Source organism: Nyctereutes procyonoides, unplaced genomic scaffold (genome assembly GCF_905146905.1).
Source record: "Nyctereutes procyonoides isolate TBG_1078 unplaced genomic scaffold, NYPRO_anot_genome, whole genome shotgun sequence".
Classification (NCBI taxonomy): Eukaryota; Metazoa; Chordata; class Mammalia; order Carnivora; family Canidae; genus Nyctereutes; species Nyctereutes procyonoides.
Window position 1 is genome coordinate 28610947 of NW_026575126.1, and position 14766 is coordinate 28625712.

General features: G+C 37.4%; 1 protein-coding gene across 4 annotated transcripts in view; it reads right to left on the reverse strand.

Moving 5' to 3' along the window:
* Positions 1-8018: 8018 nt before the first annotated feature.
* DPH5 (diphthamide biosynthesis 5) overlaps positions 8019-14766 on the reverse strand; it is a 36671-nt gene continuing 29923 nt past the window's right edge. For 3 of the 4 annotated variants that reach the window (XM_055340392.1, XM_055340395.1, XM_055340394.1), the window contains 3 exons: positions 13930-13969; positions 11078-11181; positions 8019-9614 (listed from right to left, as the gene is read on the reverse strand). In XM_055340392.1, coding sequence (XP_055196367.1) covers positions 9406-9614; positions 11078-11181; positions 13930-13969 — 353 coding nt within the window. In that variant the 3' untranslated portion in view covers positions 8019-9405. The remainder of the gene's footprint in view (positions 9615-11077; positions 11182-13929; positions 13970-14766) is intronic. The other variant, XM_055340393.1, reaches the window with a different exon arrangement.

Consider the following 14766-nt stretch of genomic DNA (forward strand, 5'->3'; position numbering starts at 1 on the left):
AGATCAAACTGCTGTTTAACTTTACAGGGGTTATCTGTCCTGTATGTGCATCATAACTACTTCCCCTTGAGCAATAATTTGTACACAGATCATAGATTTCTACAGAACTTCAAAACAAGACAAAGTTACTACATTTGTAGTTCTAGTAGTTGGAGCAAAGACTTCCTATTGGCTTCCAAAGACTTCTCCCAAGCAATTCTGCAGTAGTGGCCAAGAACTATGGAAACCCACAAGAGCTACAATACAAGAGGAGGGGGTTTTTCTGTTTAGTGGAGCTATGGTTTCAAAAGAGTAGAACAAGCCCCTGTTGCTTTTTTCTGTCTCTCCACATGGGTCAGGATGTAGGCTCAGTCATGAAGATATGAGACAGAGCCACACAGATATGAGAAGTTACTCATAAAGTTGTTTATGAACTCCAAGGAATACCATCCAGTCACTAATGCTTGGATGTGATCCTATTCAGCATACCAAAACACCTTTAGAACTAAACTATCTGGGACGCCGGGGTGGCTCAGTGGTTGAGCGCCTGCCTTCAGCCCAGGATGTGATCCTGGGGCCCTGAGATTGAGTCCCACATCAGGCTCCCTCCATGGAGCCTGCTTCTCTCTCTGCCTATGTCTCTGCCTCTTTCTCTCTGTCTCTCATGAATAAATATAATCTTAAAAAAAAAAAAAAAAAACAACCTAAACTATCCAGTCAACTAGGTCCCAGAGAGTTTAGGTCCCATACTGAGTAGTGCAAACCTGAAATAGATCCAAACAAAACTACAATCTTTGAAAGCTGAACTGACCTTGGAACCATAGCCCACAGAAGGCAGATTGGTAATTATATTCTGAACCTAACCAAGTTGACTACCTATTAGAAATAGATTGCCATTCTCCATAGAATCTAAGACTCAGAATCTCATAACATAATACAATGTCCACACTACGATAAAAAATTACTCCACACAAATTTCAACTCATGGAAGAAAAACAATCAACAGATAAGACTGAGATGACATCAATATTGGAATTATCTGTCAAAGACTTTAAAGCAGCCATTATAAAAATACTCGAACAAGCCATCAAAAATAATCTTGCAACAAATATTAAAACAAAATAGAAGACAGAAAAAAGAACCAAATGGAAATTTTATATCAATTACTAAAAAAACAGAACAAAACAAAAATAAACCAAACCACACAGAATGGGTTCAACAGCAAATGGAACAGGGGAAAGAGTCAATGAAGTGGAAGATAGACCATTAAAAGCTATCCACTCCGAATGGCAGAGAAAATAGACCAGGAAAAAAAAAATCTCAGAGACCTGTGGGAGACAAGAAATATGTAACATTTATGTTATCAGAGTCCTGGAAAGGACTCTGAATACAGTGCTGAATCAGTGCTGCAAAAATTTTTTGAAATACTCTGAATACAGTGATAAATCAGAGAGTGCTAGAAAAACATTTGAAATGATGGCAAAAACTTCCCAATCTTGGTGAATAAACCTACAAATTTAAGAGGCTATTAGCCAACTCCAAAAAGGACAAACCCCAAAATATCTACACCTAAATGCATCATAATCAAATAATTTCAATGAAAATCTCATGAGCTTTATTACAGATATCAACCAGTTCATTATAATATTTATATGGAAAAGCATGAGAACTCGAATATATAAAACAATTTTGAAAAAGATGAACATATTTAGAGGATTCACACTACCTATTTTTAAGATTTACCATAAATCCAAAGTAATCAAGATAGTGTGGTATCACAGAAGGGAAAGAAAAATAAATCAACAAAAAGCAAAAAGATCCACACAAATATGGTCAACTGATTTTTGACAATGGTGCAAAAAACAATTCAATGGAGATAGTTTTTTAAAAAACTAATGATGAAAAATCAATAAATATAAATAAATAAAAACTAATGGTGTTGGAGCACTTGGACATCTTTATGCCAAAAAAGAACCTTGACATTAAAATCCACACATTATAGAAAAATAAACTCTAAAACTAGATCTAAATGCAAAACTATAAAAATTTTACAATAAAACATTGAATATAAAAAAAAACATTGAATAAAATCTGTCTTTCAGTTTGATGATGGGTTCTTAGACATAGGAACAAAAACATGATCCACACAGAAAAAAACTGATAATCTGTATTTCATCAAAATGAAAGTTTTGCTTTACCAAAGACATGCTTAAGGGAATAAAAGGATAAGCTATGGACTGGGGGAAAACTTGCAAATCACGTATCTGACAAAGAATTTGTATCCAGAATATGTAAAGAATGCTCAAAACTTAAGCATAAGAAAACAATCCAAATTAAAAGATATGAATGGATGCTTCATTAAATAGGATATAAAAATAGCAAGCATATGAAAAGATTTTAACATCATTAGTCACTAGGCAAAAGCAAATTAAAACTATGATGACATATACCACAACACACAGAATAACTAAAATAAAAAATACTGCCAATATGAAATGCTGACAAAACTACAGAGCAACAGGAATTCTTTCACGGTACTGGTGGGAATGCAAAATGATAGAGACACTGCAAACCATTTCAGCGGTTTCTTATAAATGTGCATTCACGATATGACCCAGGAATCCCACTCCTGTCTTCTCTAGAAAAATAGACTCTATATCACATAAAAACCTGAATGTGAAGGGCACCTGGGAGGCTCAGTTCGTTAAGCTTCTACCTTCAGCTCAGGTCATGATCCCAGGGTCCAGGATCGAGTTCTGCATCTGCCTCCCTGCTCCGTGCAGAGCCTGCTCCTCCCCCTGCTCATGCTCTCTCTCTCTCTCTCTCTCTCTCTCTCTCTCTCTCTAATAGATAAGTAAAATCTTGAAAAACAAAAACCCTTAATGTGAATTTGTTAACTCTCCATATAATTGCTAAAAAGTGGATGGGTAAAGGCATGAATATAAAGGGATAGTGGGAAGGAGTTTTTTGGTGTTGAAACTGTTTTGTGTCTAGATTATAGGAGTGGTTTCAGAGAATTTACTACTAAAGCGCTAGAAACTGCTAAGTAAATGAATGTAGTATTCAGGTATTTCTAATTTAACTACCAAACCCTGCGATGTCATGATAGTAAAACAAAGATAATATCGTTCCTTTTTCTGATAAATAATGCACATTTTTCATTTTACAATTTCATCCATTCATTCACTCATTCATTCATTTAGTTACGGAGTGCACGAGTAGGTGGAGGGGTTGAAGGGGAGAGAGAGAGAATCTTGAGCAGGATCCATGCTCAGTGCTGTGTGGGGCTTGATCTCACGACTCTGAGACCATGACCTGGGCCAAAATCAAGAGTTAGATGTTCAACCAACTGAGCCACTCGGGCGCCCCAACAATTTCATTTAAATTGAGGTTAAATTATATATGGAATAGTCTCAACAGAATTAGCAAATTAAAATAAGGAGCCCTGTTAAATTTCAGTTCAAACAAATTACAATTTCCTTAGTATAAACGTGTCCCAAGTATGGAATGGGAAATGTATATATGTGTACATTTTTTCATTATTTATCTATAACTCAATTTTACTGGGTGCCTTATTTTATCTGGCAATCTTTATACAGAAAAAATGCAGTTCCTGAATCCATATATTTGAACAAATTTTCGTAAATGTTTATAGCCATACAACCAATACCCAATCAAGATACAAAACATTTCCACTACTTTCAGGTTCCCTTTTGTCCCTGCCAATCTTCATTCACTCCACAGGCAAACCCAGTTTTCTTTTGATTAGTTCCCCCTATTGCTAAATTTCATATAAATGGAATTACACAGTCTCTTTCCTGTCTGGCTTCTTTCATTTAACATCTTTTTAAAATTCATGTTGCAGGAGTCAGTGGTTTGTTCTGTTTGATTGATAATACTCCATTGTAAAATATAGCAAACTTTTAAAATCTGCTCTCCTATTGATAGACACATGGCTTGGTTCTAGTTTGGAGCTATGAATGAATAAATATATAAAGTTATAAACATTCTTGTACAATTTCTTTTGCCAATGTTTTCATTTCTTTTGGGTGAATACCTAGAACTGATCTTGCTAGTTCATGGGATTTAATTTATAAAAAACTGAAAACTACTTTCCAAAGTAGTTGTGTCAATTTATATTCCTACCAAGAGCAGGCAAATTTGTTACTCCATATCCTTGCAACTTTTACTGTTGTTAGCCTTTAAATTTTTTGACATTTCATTGGCTTTGTTAATTTTATTGTTTGCCCATTTTCTATTTCACTGATTTCTGCTATGATGTTCAGTATTTCCCTCCTTCTGCTTATAGTTTTTATATGCTTTTCTTTTTTTCTAGTTAAGATGGAAACAGATCATTGATTTTTAAACTTCCTTCTTTTCTAACATAGGCTTCTAAAGCTATAAATTTCTAAGCACTGTTTTATCTGCATTCCACACATTTTCACATTTTATGTTTTTGTTTTTATTCAGTTAAAAATAACTGCATTATTTTATTTCCAAATATTTGGGACACCTCTGTTAGTGATTTTTAACTTAACTCCATTGTGGCTAATAGCCAAGCAGATAGTCTACTTTGTTGAAAATGTCTATTCTACTACTATTGGGTGGAGGCGTCTATCAGCATCAATTTGGTCCAAATGGTTTTTGTTCAAATCAATATTTTTGTTGACATTTATCAGTTGCTAAGAGGTTCATTAAAATCCTCAACTGATTGTCTGAAAAGTTTCTCTCCAGTATGCTACTTCTTTTAAGGTCTATTTTGTCTTATATGAATATAGCCACTTGTTTTCTTATGCTTACTGTTGGTATGTTCTACTTTTCTCCCATTCTTTTACTTTCATCTTGTGTCTTTAAAGTTTAACTCTTGGGATGCCTGGGTGGCTCAGCGGCTGAGCATCTGCCTTTGGCCCAGGGCGTGATCCTGGAGTCCAGGGTTGGAATCCCACATCGGGCGCCCTGCAGGCCACCTACTTCTCCCTCTGCCTCTCTCTCTCTGTGTCTGTCATGATAAGCACATAAAATCTTTAAAAGATAAATAAATAAAGTTTAACTCTTATAGACAACATATGGTTGGACCTTTAAAGAAGTCTAGTTCTTTTGACTGGAGTGTTGGATTTATATTTAAGTAATTACTAGTTTGGCTGAATTTAGGTCTGCCATTTTGGTATTTGTCTTATATATTTTTAACCTATAATTCCTCCTTTCCTGATTTTTGATAAATCATCTCTTTGAGAATTCAACTTTTTTTCAGTATTCAATTTTAATTCCTCTAATTCTTTTTTTTTACTTCTACCTTATTTTTTTTTATAGCAGTTGCCAAGGGATTTCAATACATAACATACATAATAACCTTACCAGTCTATAGTTAGTATTCCACAACTTTTGAAAATGTAAGAACTGCCACTGTTTAATTCCCTTTAACCCCTGAAACTTGTATTATTGTTGAAATATATCTAACTATACACCAGCGTACCATGCTAAATTGTTAGTTGTATCTACTATCTATCAGAGAGAGAGAGAGAGAGCACAAGCAGGGGGAGTGGCAGGCAGAGGGAGGAGAAGCAGGCTTCCTGACTGTAAGCTTAGTCCAAGACCCTGGGATCATGACCAGAGCCAAAGGCAAATACTTAACCAACTGTACCACCCAGGCACCCTTGTCAGTCATCTTTTAAAAACATTAAGTGAAGAAAAGATTGATAGTCTTTTATACTCACATATGATTTCCTTCCTTCTAACTGATGTCATTTACCTTCAGCCTAAAAAACCTCCCTCAGCTTTCCTTGTAGGTCTGCTAGTGACAAATTCTGTTTTCATGAAGATTGCTTTGCTTCATTTTTGAAGGATGCTTTACTGGATATAGAACTCTGGATTGATTTGGTTTGCTTTGGTTTTGCTTTTTAATTTCAGTACTTTACAGTTCTCTTTGTGTAGTCTCATAACCTCCATTGTTTCTGAGGTGAAGCAGCCAACATTTATTATTCCCCTGTGTATAGTAGGTTCCCTACTTACACTCATGGTAGCTTTTAAGATTTTCTCTTTGGTTTTCATCAGTTTTAACTACGATGTATTAGGTGTTCTCTCTGTATTCTGCTTAGAGTTCACTGAGCTTACTGGATCTATGCATTGATAAGTGTCACCAAACTTGGGAAAATTTTACCTTTACTTACTCATCTTTTTTTCTGTCCTCTATTTTCTCTCCTCCTTCTGGAAATCCAATTACATATGCATTGGACTGCTGAATATTGCCCCGCATGGCTTTAACACTCTGTGCTTTTTTTCTTTTTTATTTCCCCCTTTTTTTTTTTTTTAAAGATTTCATTTATTTATTCACAAGAGACACACAGAGAGAGAAAGAGGCAGAGACCCAAGCAGAGGGAGAAGCAGGCTCCATGAAAGGAGCCTGACATGGGATTTGATCCCAGGTCCCCAGGATCAGACCCTGGGCTGAAGGCAGGCACTAAACTGCTGAGCCACCTGGGCTGTCCCCCCAACCTTTTTTTATTCTTTAGTCCTCAGATAGGATAATTTCTATCCATCTGCCATCTGTATGCTGCTGTTAAATCCAACCATTTGGGTTTCTATTTCCATTTCTCTGAGAGCACCCCTCTATATACATTCATTACAACCGTTTTTCCTTTTCATCTTGGAGCATAGTTCTACTAGCTGCTTTAAAATTCGCATCTGCTAATTCCAAGTTCTGGATTATATTAGGATCTTTCTGTGTTTTTTTTCTCTTTTGGCCATAAATCACATTTTCCTGTTTCTTTAATGCATTATTTTATCATGTTCTTCTCACCATTGATATGCTAAAGAGACTCATTTTGTTATCACACCATGGAAGTGTTAAGATTTGTTCCAGCTGGCAGTTAAATTATTGACTACCCATCTTGATTTGTGGAGAACTGACTTTACATTAAAGGTTTTGTCTTGGGGCACCTGGGTGGCTCAGTCGGTTCGACATCTGCCTTCAGCTCAGGTCTTGATCGCAGCGCCCTGGATCCAGCCCCGCATGGAGCCCAGGTCAGGCTCCCTGCTTAGCAGGGAGTCTGCTTCTCCCTCTCCCTGCTCTTGTTCCACTTTTGTGCTCTAGTTCACTCTCATGCACTCGGTCTGTCAAATAAATAAAATCTTAAAAAAAAAAAAAAGGTTTGGTCTTAATTTCAATGGCAAATCCTTAGTCCTGGGCAGTCTTTTCTAACACACAGCCATTCTAGGTATTTGACAGAATGCCTAAGGTGCTTACCAAGCCTTCTAACTTGTCAGAATTCAAACTTGAAATTGTTTTCTCTTGCAATACAGACCAACAAGCTCTGCTCGGATTTTCCAGACTTCTATCTCTGGCTTTCCACGAGGTTCACGGAGACTTCCCTGTACAAGTGCAATTTAGGAGTTAGCCAAAGAGTTAAGAGATTTATATGCAGATTGGAAAGCTGGCTTCTCCTTCAGTGCCACCTTCATTTCTAGAATTTCCTCAATTTACAGCCCCACTAGAAGCCCCCAATTTCTTTGACACCTCAAGCCAGTAAGATTGTAACCTTCTCTTGCATTCTAGCCATCCTTTACCAGATTGGGGAATGTACTGAGGGGAAAAAGCTATGTATAAGCACAGTCCTCAGACTGCTTTTGGTCATTTCCCAGTGTCTTTAGACAGTTATATTTTGTCCAGAGTTTACAATTGGGAGGGCTGTACATTACAAGCTATTCAACCATTATCAAAACTAGATGTCTTTCTTTTTATAATTCTTCAATGCTCGCTTTAATGGCTCAAAAGAAAGCAACACAGAACTGGCATTTAAATGTCCTTTGCTCTCTCCTCTTTTGTGTAAAAGACTAAAAATGGAATATTTCATATATAGTAAAATATATTTTATCTCAAATGCATTAAGTCAGGGGCACCTCGGTGGCTCAGTTGGCTGAGCATCAGATCCTTGATTTCAGCTCAGCTCTTGATCTCAGGATTGTTAGTTCAAGCCCAGTGCTGGCCTCCATCCTGGGCATGGAGACTACTTTAAAAAAAAGAAAAAAGAAAGAAATCAAAATAATTTTTTTTAAATATTTTATTTATTTATTCATGAGACACACAGAGACATAGGCAGAGGGAGAAGCAGGCTTCCTGCAGGGAGCCTGATGCGGGACTCGATCCCAGGACTCCAGGATCACACCCTGAGCCTAAGGCAGACACTCAACTGCTGAGCCACCCAGGTGTCCCAAAATAATGTCTTGTTAATTAATGCTTCCAGGAAGTAGGAAAGTGTATGTTCAATTTTCAATGAATTTAATGAAATTTAAGCTATGGTTGATTAAGCCACGAAGATATTTAGAGTTAGACCAATAAACTCGCATATAGCAAAGCCATTTCTGTTATGAACTAACAAAAAATATAAGACTCTACTGTCACGAAAAATAATAAACAGAGTGCTATATACAACTGGGAAAATGAATTTGACTATTTGCATACATACAGTGACATACCGACTGAGTTATGTGATATGAAAAATCTTGACTAACCCACTGCCTCCAAACTTAAATTTTTTAAAACTGTATTTTGTAGTCGGTAAGTTTTCCATTTGTCAACTTGAATGTGAAAGATGCTATTTAAAACCAAACAGCAACTGTACATGGCTGGCTGAACATTCATAATTCAACAATTATATAACCTCCAAAATACAGCAGAATATGAACCACATAATTAGGATGTCACTTAAACAAGACAAGGCAATTCAAAAGGATGTCATTTTGTGGCATGTGCTCAGCTGAGCTTTAAGCAAGTAGGACTTATTCTTCCCAACTCTGCTTATATGCAATATGCACTAATACCATCTGCTGTCAAGACAACCCATCTTGTGGCCAGGAGAGCTGACTTTTTTTGTTTTAGAAGTTAAATTTTTTTTTTTTTTTTTTTTTTTATGATAGTCACAAAGAGAGAGAGAGAGAGGCAGAGACATAGGCAGAGGGAGAAGCAGGCTCCATGCACCGGGAGCCCGACGTGAGATTCGATCCCCCATCTCCAGGACCGCGCCCTGGGCCAAAGGCAGGTGCTAAACCACTGTGCTACCCAGGGATCCTGGAGAGCTGACTTTTTAAGAAAGAACAAAGTTCCACATTGTATAAACTTATTTCATAAGTAAAAACTGCTTTTAAACGACTCTGTTTATGAATGCCCTTGCAAGTTTTAGACTTGGTCTGCTCCATGTGTGTGCATCCTGAAAAATCACCAAAATAGTTGCAACAACTGATAATGACATAGGAAAAAAAACTCATTACCACAGGAAACCAAGTACTGTTAAATCAACATCTTTCTTCTTGGTCATTTGCTTTATAATTATTAGGTAAACCAAAAGAACTATACATTATGCAAATATGTGTATGTGCATATATGACTGAAACAAATGAACATCTAACAATAGAAAATGCTCATGAAGTTCATCAACAGGATTCTGAACTATTATCTGGTATGGAAAACAGACTTAGCATCTCCATCTCCAGTGGATGCAAATTGTCTCCTGTGATAATTAAGGAGTGTAACGGTCCTCCCAAGTCCACAGTACTCATTTGCTGCAAAGTGCCTGCTGCAATTTTCTGGTCTTCAGCTCCAACCCTGGCTAAGCCAACACAGAGTGTCTTCTCGGTGACTGCTATTAAGAGAAGAAAAAAAAAAACCTGCCATTCAATTCAGCAAATGCATTATCCTGTCCAACATTAAAACTAACATTAGTACCAAAAATACATTTAAAGAAGCCCCAAATATCTTCAATCTCTTTAGTCACTCATTACAGATATCGATTTATCTAAGGCTTTTCCAAGTTACATGCACTACCTAACTAGTTTAAGTTTTCAGGACTTGATATATTCATACTTTTTACGATTGCATAGCATTTGTCTTTAAGAGTGAACAATGTTTACTACCTGCCTATATTTTTAATAAATTGCTTGAGTATGTTCACATTGACCAAGATATACTAGAAAAATAAGCAGGTTATGAGATAAATACACAGATTTGATTTTTCACTCGGCCACCTAATTAGCTATGTCAAACTTCAGTTTTTTTCACTTTTTAAAATAGAATACTATCTTTCTTAAGTGATAGTTTTAAGGGATAAGATAAGAGACATTAAAGTATTTAGTAAACTACAAAGCTGTGGGGCATCTGGGTGACTCAGGTAATGATCTCCAGGCCTTGGGATTGAGCCCCACATCAGGTTCCCTCCTCAGCAGGGGAGTCTGCCTCTCCCCCTACCCATGCTCTTGCTCTCTTTCAAATAAATAAATAAAATTATTAAAACAACCACCACCACCACTACTACAGAGCCCTGAACAAATAACAAGCATTATGATATTATTTATGCTTTTAAGTACTGATCTTTTCATGGTTTTGTTTAGTTGGGAAAGTTTGTCCCAACTGAACATGATCAAAATGAGGCAAATGATATTCACAAGGATAAGCATCCATACAAGTTTAGGCTTAAGGTTCAAAATTTAGGATACGCAACACCCTTGCAAATTAGTTGTTTCATGACTTTAAACAAGGCCTACTAATGAGAAAGAAATAAACAACATTCAAGAATCTCTTCATGTATCTTTTTTTTCCATTAAGATATAGGTGTTCAAAAACAGGACCTTATAACAGAATGTAATGAGTTTATTAGTGTAAGTTTTTATTTATTTATTCATGAGAGACACAGAGAGAGAGAGAGAGAGGCAGAGACACAGACAGAGGGAGAAGCAGGCTCCGTGCAGGAAGCCTGATGTGGGACTTGATCCCAGGTCTCCAGGGTCACACCCTGGGCCGAAGGCGGCACTAAACCGCTGAGCCACCTGGGCTGCCTAAAACCTGATTTACAGTTAATTTGTGAAAAAGCCTCACTTTCTGGAATAGTATTAATTTTCCTAGAAAGAACTCTCATTATTTTTCCTTTGGTACAACTTTCAGCCTGTGAAATTTAAAAGTGATTTAAAAAATGACAAGAAAAAATACAATGCAAACACACTCACTTTGGTTGTGGTGATGTGTGTTGGGGGGTATATGTGAAGTTATATCATGTACACATCTCAATGCAGCAGTAGGAAACATAAGAAGCCCTTTTAGGGCCTTGAGTACCTGGTTCTTCTCCTCGCATTCGCTGATTCTGAACAATCTCCAGAAGTTGCTGGGCTGCTTGGTTTATACTCATATACCGAGGAGGTTCATAGATCTTCCTTCCTCTGTAAATATAAAACTAGATGCCACTGTTCTTAGCCACGAGATTACATAATACATTTTAATGTAATTATCTCCCCAAGTGTAATAAGTCCACATTCTGTTTGAAGCACTCATGTTACCCACTTTAAGTATACTAAAGCATGAATACCATAATTTTTTAAGTTTAAACTTTTTTTCATTGTTCTACTTCAGCTGTCCTCTGATCCCACTGAAATGTTGGCATAAGTAAAAATCCAACAACTTAATGATAAATCTTCAAATCAAAGTTACTTTTACTTAAAGTGATACCCTAGGCAAAAATAGTTCAAATTAAGTGGCAATTTGTTCTAGATCCTGGCTTAATCAGGTTCTATAGTGTTCATTTTTATTACCATGTTTAAACTATATATTCCTCTTTTCACTTCTTCCTATAAGAAAAGGAAACCAAAGCAGTAAATATCTGAAAATCTTGGAGGATCAGATGTGTTTACTTCTGACGGCTTAAAGCCTACCATGTCTGCCCAACAATCTGATAAAAACACTACTATGTAGCTTACAAAACAGTTCATACGGATTTTATTGACTTTTTTTTTAATTTATTTATTCATGAGAGACATAGAGACTGAGAGAGAGGCAGAGACACAGGCAGAGGGAGAAGCAGGCTCCATGCAGGAAGCCTGACAGGGGACCCGATCCCAGGTCTCCAGGATCACGCCCTGGCTGAAGGCGGCGCTAAACCACTGAGCCACCCGAGCTGCCCTTTTATTGACTTTCAAAATAATTCTCTAAGTCAGCAATGTCCAAGAGAAATATAATGCAAACCACAACATAATTTTGAATTTTCTCACAGCCATATTAAAAAAGGGAAAAATTTTAATATTATTTTACCCATTATATCCAAAATATTAGATTTCAACATTTATACCTATAAAAATTATTATTATTATTTAGATTTTATTTATTCATGAGAGAGAGAGGCAGAGGGAAAAGCAGGCTCCACGCAAGGAACCCGATGTGGGACTCGATCCTGGGACTACGGGATCACACCCCGAGCCAAAGCCAGGTGCTCAACCACTGAGCCACTCAGGTGTCCCAACAGCTATAAAAATTATTAAAGAGACTGTTTTTTTTTTTTTAAAGATTTTATTTATTTATTCACGAGAGACACAGAGAGAGGGAGGCAGAGACATAGAGGGAGAAGCGGGCTCCATCAGGAAGCCCGATGTGGGACTTGATCCCAGGACTCCAAGATCACGCCCTGGGCCAAAGGCAGATGCTCAACTGCTGAGCCACCCAGGCGTCCCAAAAGAGACTGTTTTTATACCAAGTTTTTGACATCTGGTATTTCATACTTATAGCACAAATTCAAATGTTAAATTTTCATTAGAAATATTTTAGTTATTTTATTTTATTTTTATTTACTTATGATAGTCACAGAGAGAGAGAGAGGCAGAGACACAGGCAGAGGGAGAAGCAGGCTCCATGCACCGGGAGCCCGATGTGGGACTCGATCCTGGGTCTCCAGGGTCGTGCCCTGGGCCAAAGACAGGCGCCAAACTGCTGCGCCACCCAGGGATCCCTCATTAGAAATATTTAATCTGTATTTAAATTTCATAAAATTCATGGCTATAAAAGTAGATTTACACATTGAAGTTATTCTAAATATACTTTTCCAATAACTAAGTTGAGTATTATTTGTTGGGCTGGCAGGATCAAGGGGGATAGGGAGGCACCAACAAAATGGCAGCAGATGCCCCACCTTGTGGCTCCCACCTCAGAGCTTTCCCACCACCAGCAGACCGACCGAGGACACGTCATCAGGGAAGACAGGACCTATGCAGGAAACCTGAACTGTACTTTAATTTACCCAGACCCCATATAAGGGCATGAGGAGTTATCGCCCAAGCAGATTCCACCAGTAACATGCCCTAATACCTATCACCCCATAGAGACACACAACCCCTTTCCCCTCCCATTAAAGCCCACTTGCCCTCCCCAGCCCGTGACTTCCCGGCTCTCTCCCTCCCCTGTGGCCTGCGGAACCTCGAGAGAGCACATCCCATTAAAAGCCTATTTTGACCAACTTTTGCCTGGCCTCTCTACTTCAGTTCACTATTAATCGGATTAAACCTTGTTTTTATTAATTAAAATTAAATTATAAATTCAGTTCCTTGGTTACATTAGCTATGTTTCATGTGCTCATTAGTCAAATAAGACTCAGAAACCAAAGTAACTTGCCTAAGGGCACATAACCAGAGGCAGACTCAGGACTCACATCCATGTCTTCTGACTTCCAATTCATTAATTCATTCCGCAAATATTTACAGGTGCCTATTAGGTGCCAACCACCCACCGGTTTCAGTATTGAATCTGTAAGACCTATTGATATTTCTGCCCTATCACATTGCTTATCATTCTTTCATAAGATTAAGTGTTTAATTTTTAACTGTTAATGAAAGCTGATTTTCAACAATCTTTAGAATTCATGTCAGGTAGAATTTATTGTGCAAGAAATTAAAAATAGATTTAAACAGGGGTGCATGAGTGGCTCAGTTGGTTAAGTGTCTGCCTTCAGCTCAGGTCATGATCCCAGAGTCCCTGGATCAAGCCACAGTGGGCTCCCTCCTCAGCAGGGAGTCTGCTTCTCCCTCTGCCCCTTCCCCCTGCTTGTGTGCACATTCTTGCCCTCTCTCAAATCAATAAATAAAATCTTTAAAAAAAAAAAACAGACATAAAAAAATAGACATAAACATTCTCAGATAAGAACTTACTTGATTAGATTCTCCAAAGACTGCTCCTTTATTTTGATGTCTGTAAGAAGCAAAAAATAGTTCTCTTTTAATTAACTACTTTATCCAAAACCCTGTGTGTAAATTTCAGTTGAGTCGCTTAAATTTTTGGGAAACATTCTTCTCAAGTCTCTCAAATGCTCATTTGAGAGCGTATGACAGTCTTCCTTCACACTTGTATCTAGCCAGTGTTTTATTGAAATACAGAGAAGAATGGAAGCTTGTGGTGTGTAAAGGTCATTAGTTAGAACACAAACATGAGGTTGGCCCTGAGACCATCTGAAAGGATCTAATTTCCTCTTGGAAAAGAAGACACAGGAAAGAGTAAGATAAATATTGGCATATACACTACCTAACAGCTAATCAAAATCTTTGTGTTCATTTCTACTAGCTGGTAATTGCATAGACCCAACTCTTACTCTGTTCCTGTTCTTTATTTTTCAGGCACAAGAATATAAGCTTTAATGCATGGAACGTTAACAGAAGAAAATTCTCATATTTTGAAAAGAAACCTTTGCTTTCTTGTGAATGGGTAAGACATGACTAATAACTTATAAATAAGCACTTTAATAAGAAATATTCATACTCTCAACAGCGTTTTCCCAAGCACTGACTACCAGGGATTGGGCTACCACCAGGTCCAGAAGGCATATAATCTCTGCTTCCCTGAAGCTTGAAATGCAAGTGTCGCAAATATTCAATTCCTTACACTTGTTAATCACTGATGCGCAGCTGAACAATTTGGTAAAAGGTAAAAAATTACAAGCACTCTACATCCTCACAGGAACTCAGTACACAACAGCAAGAGCAACAGCTGCT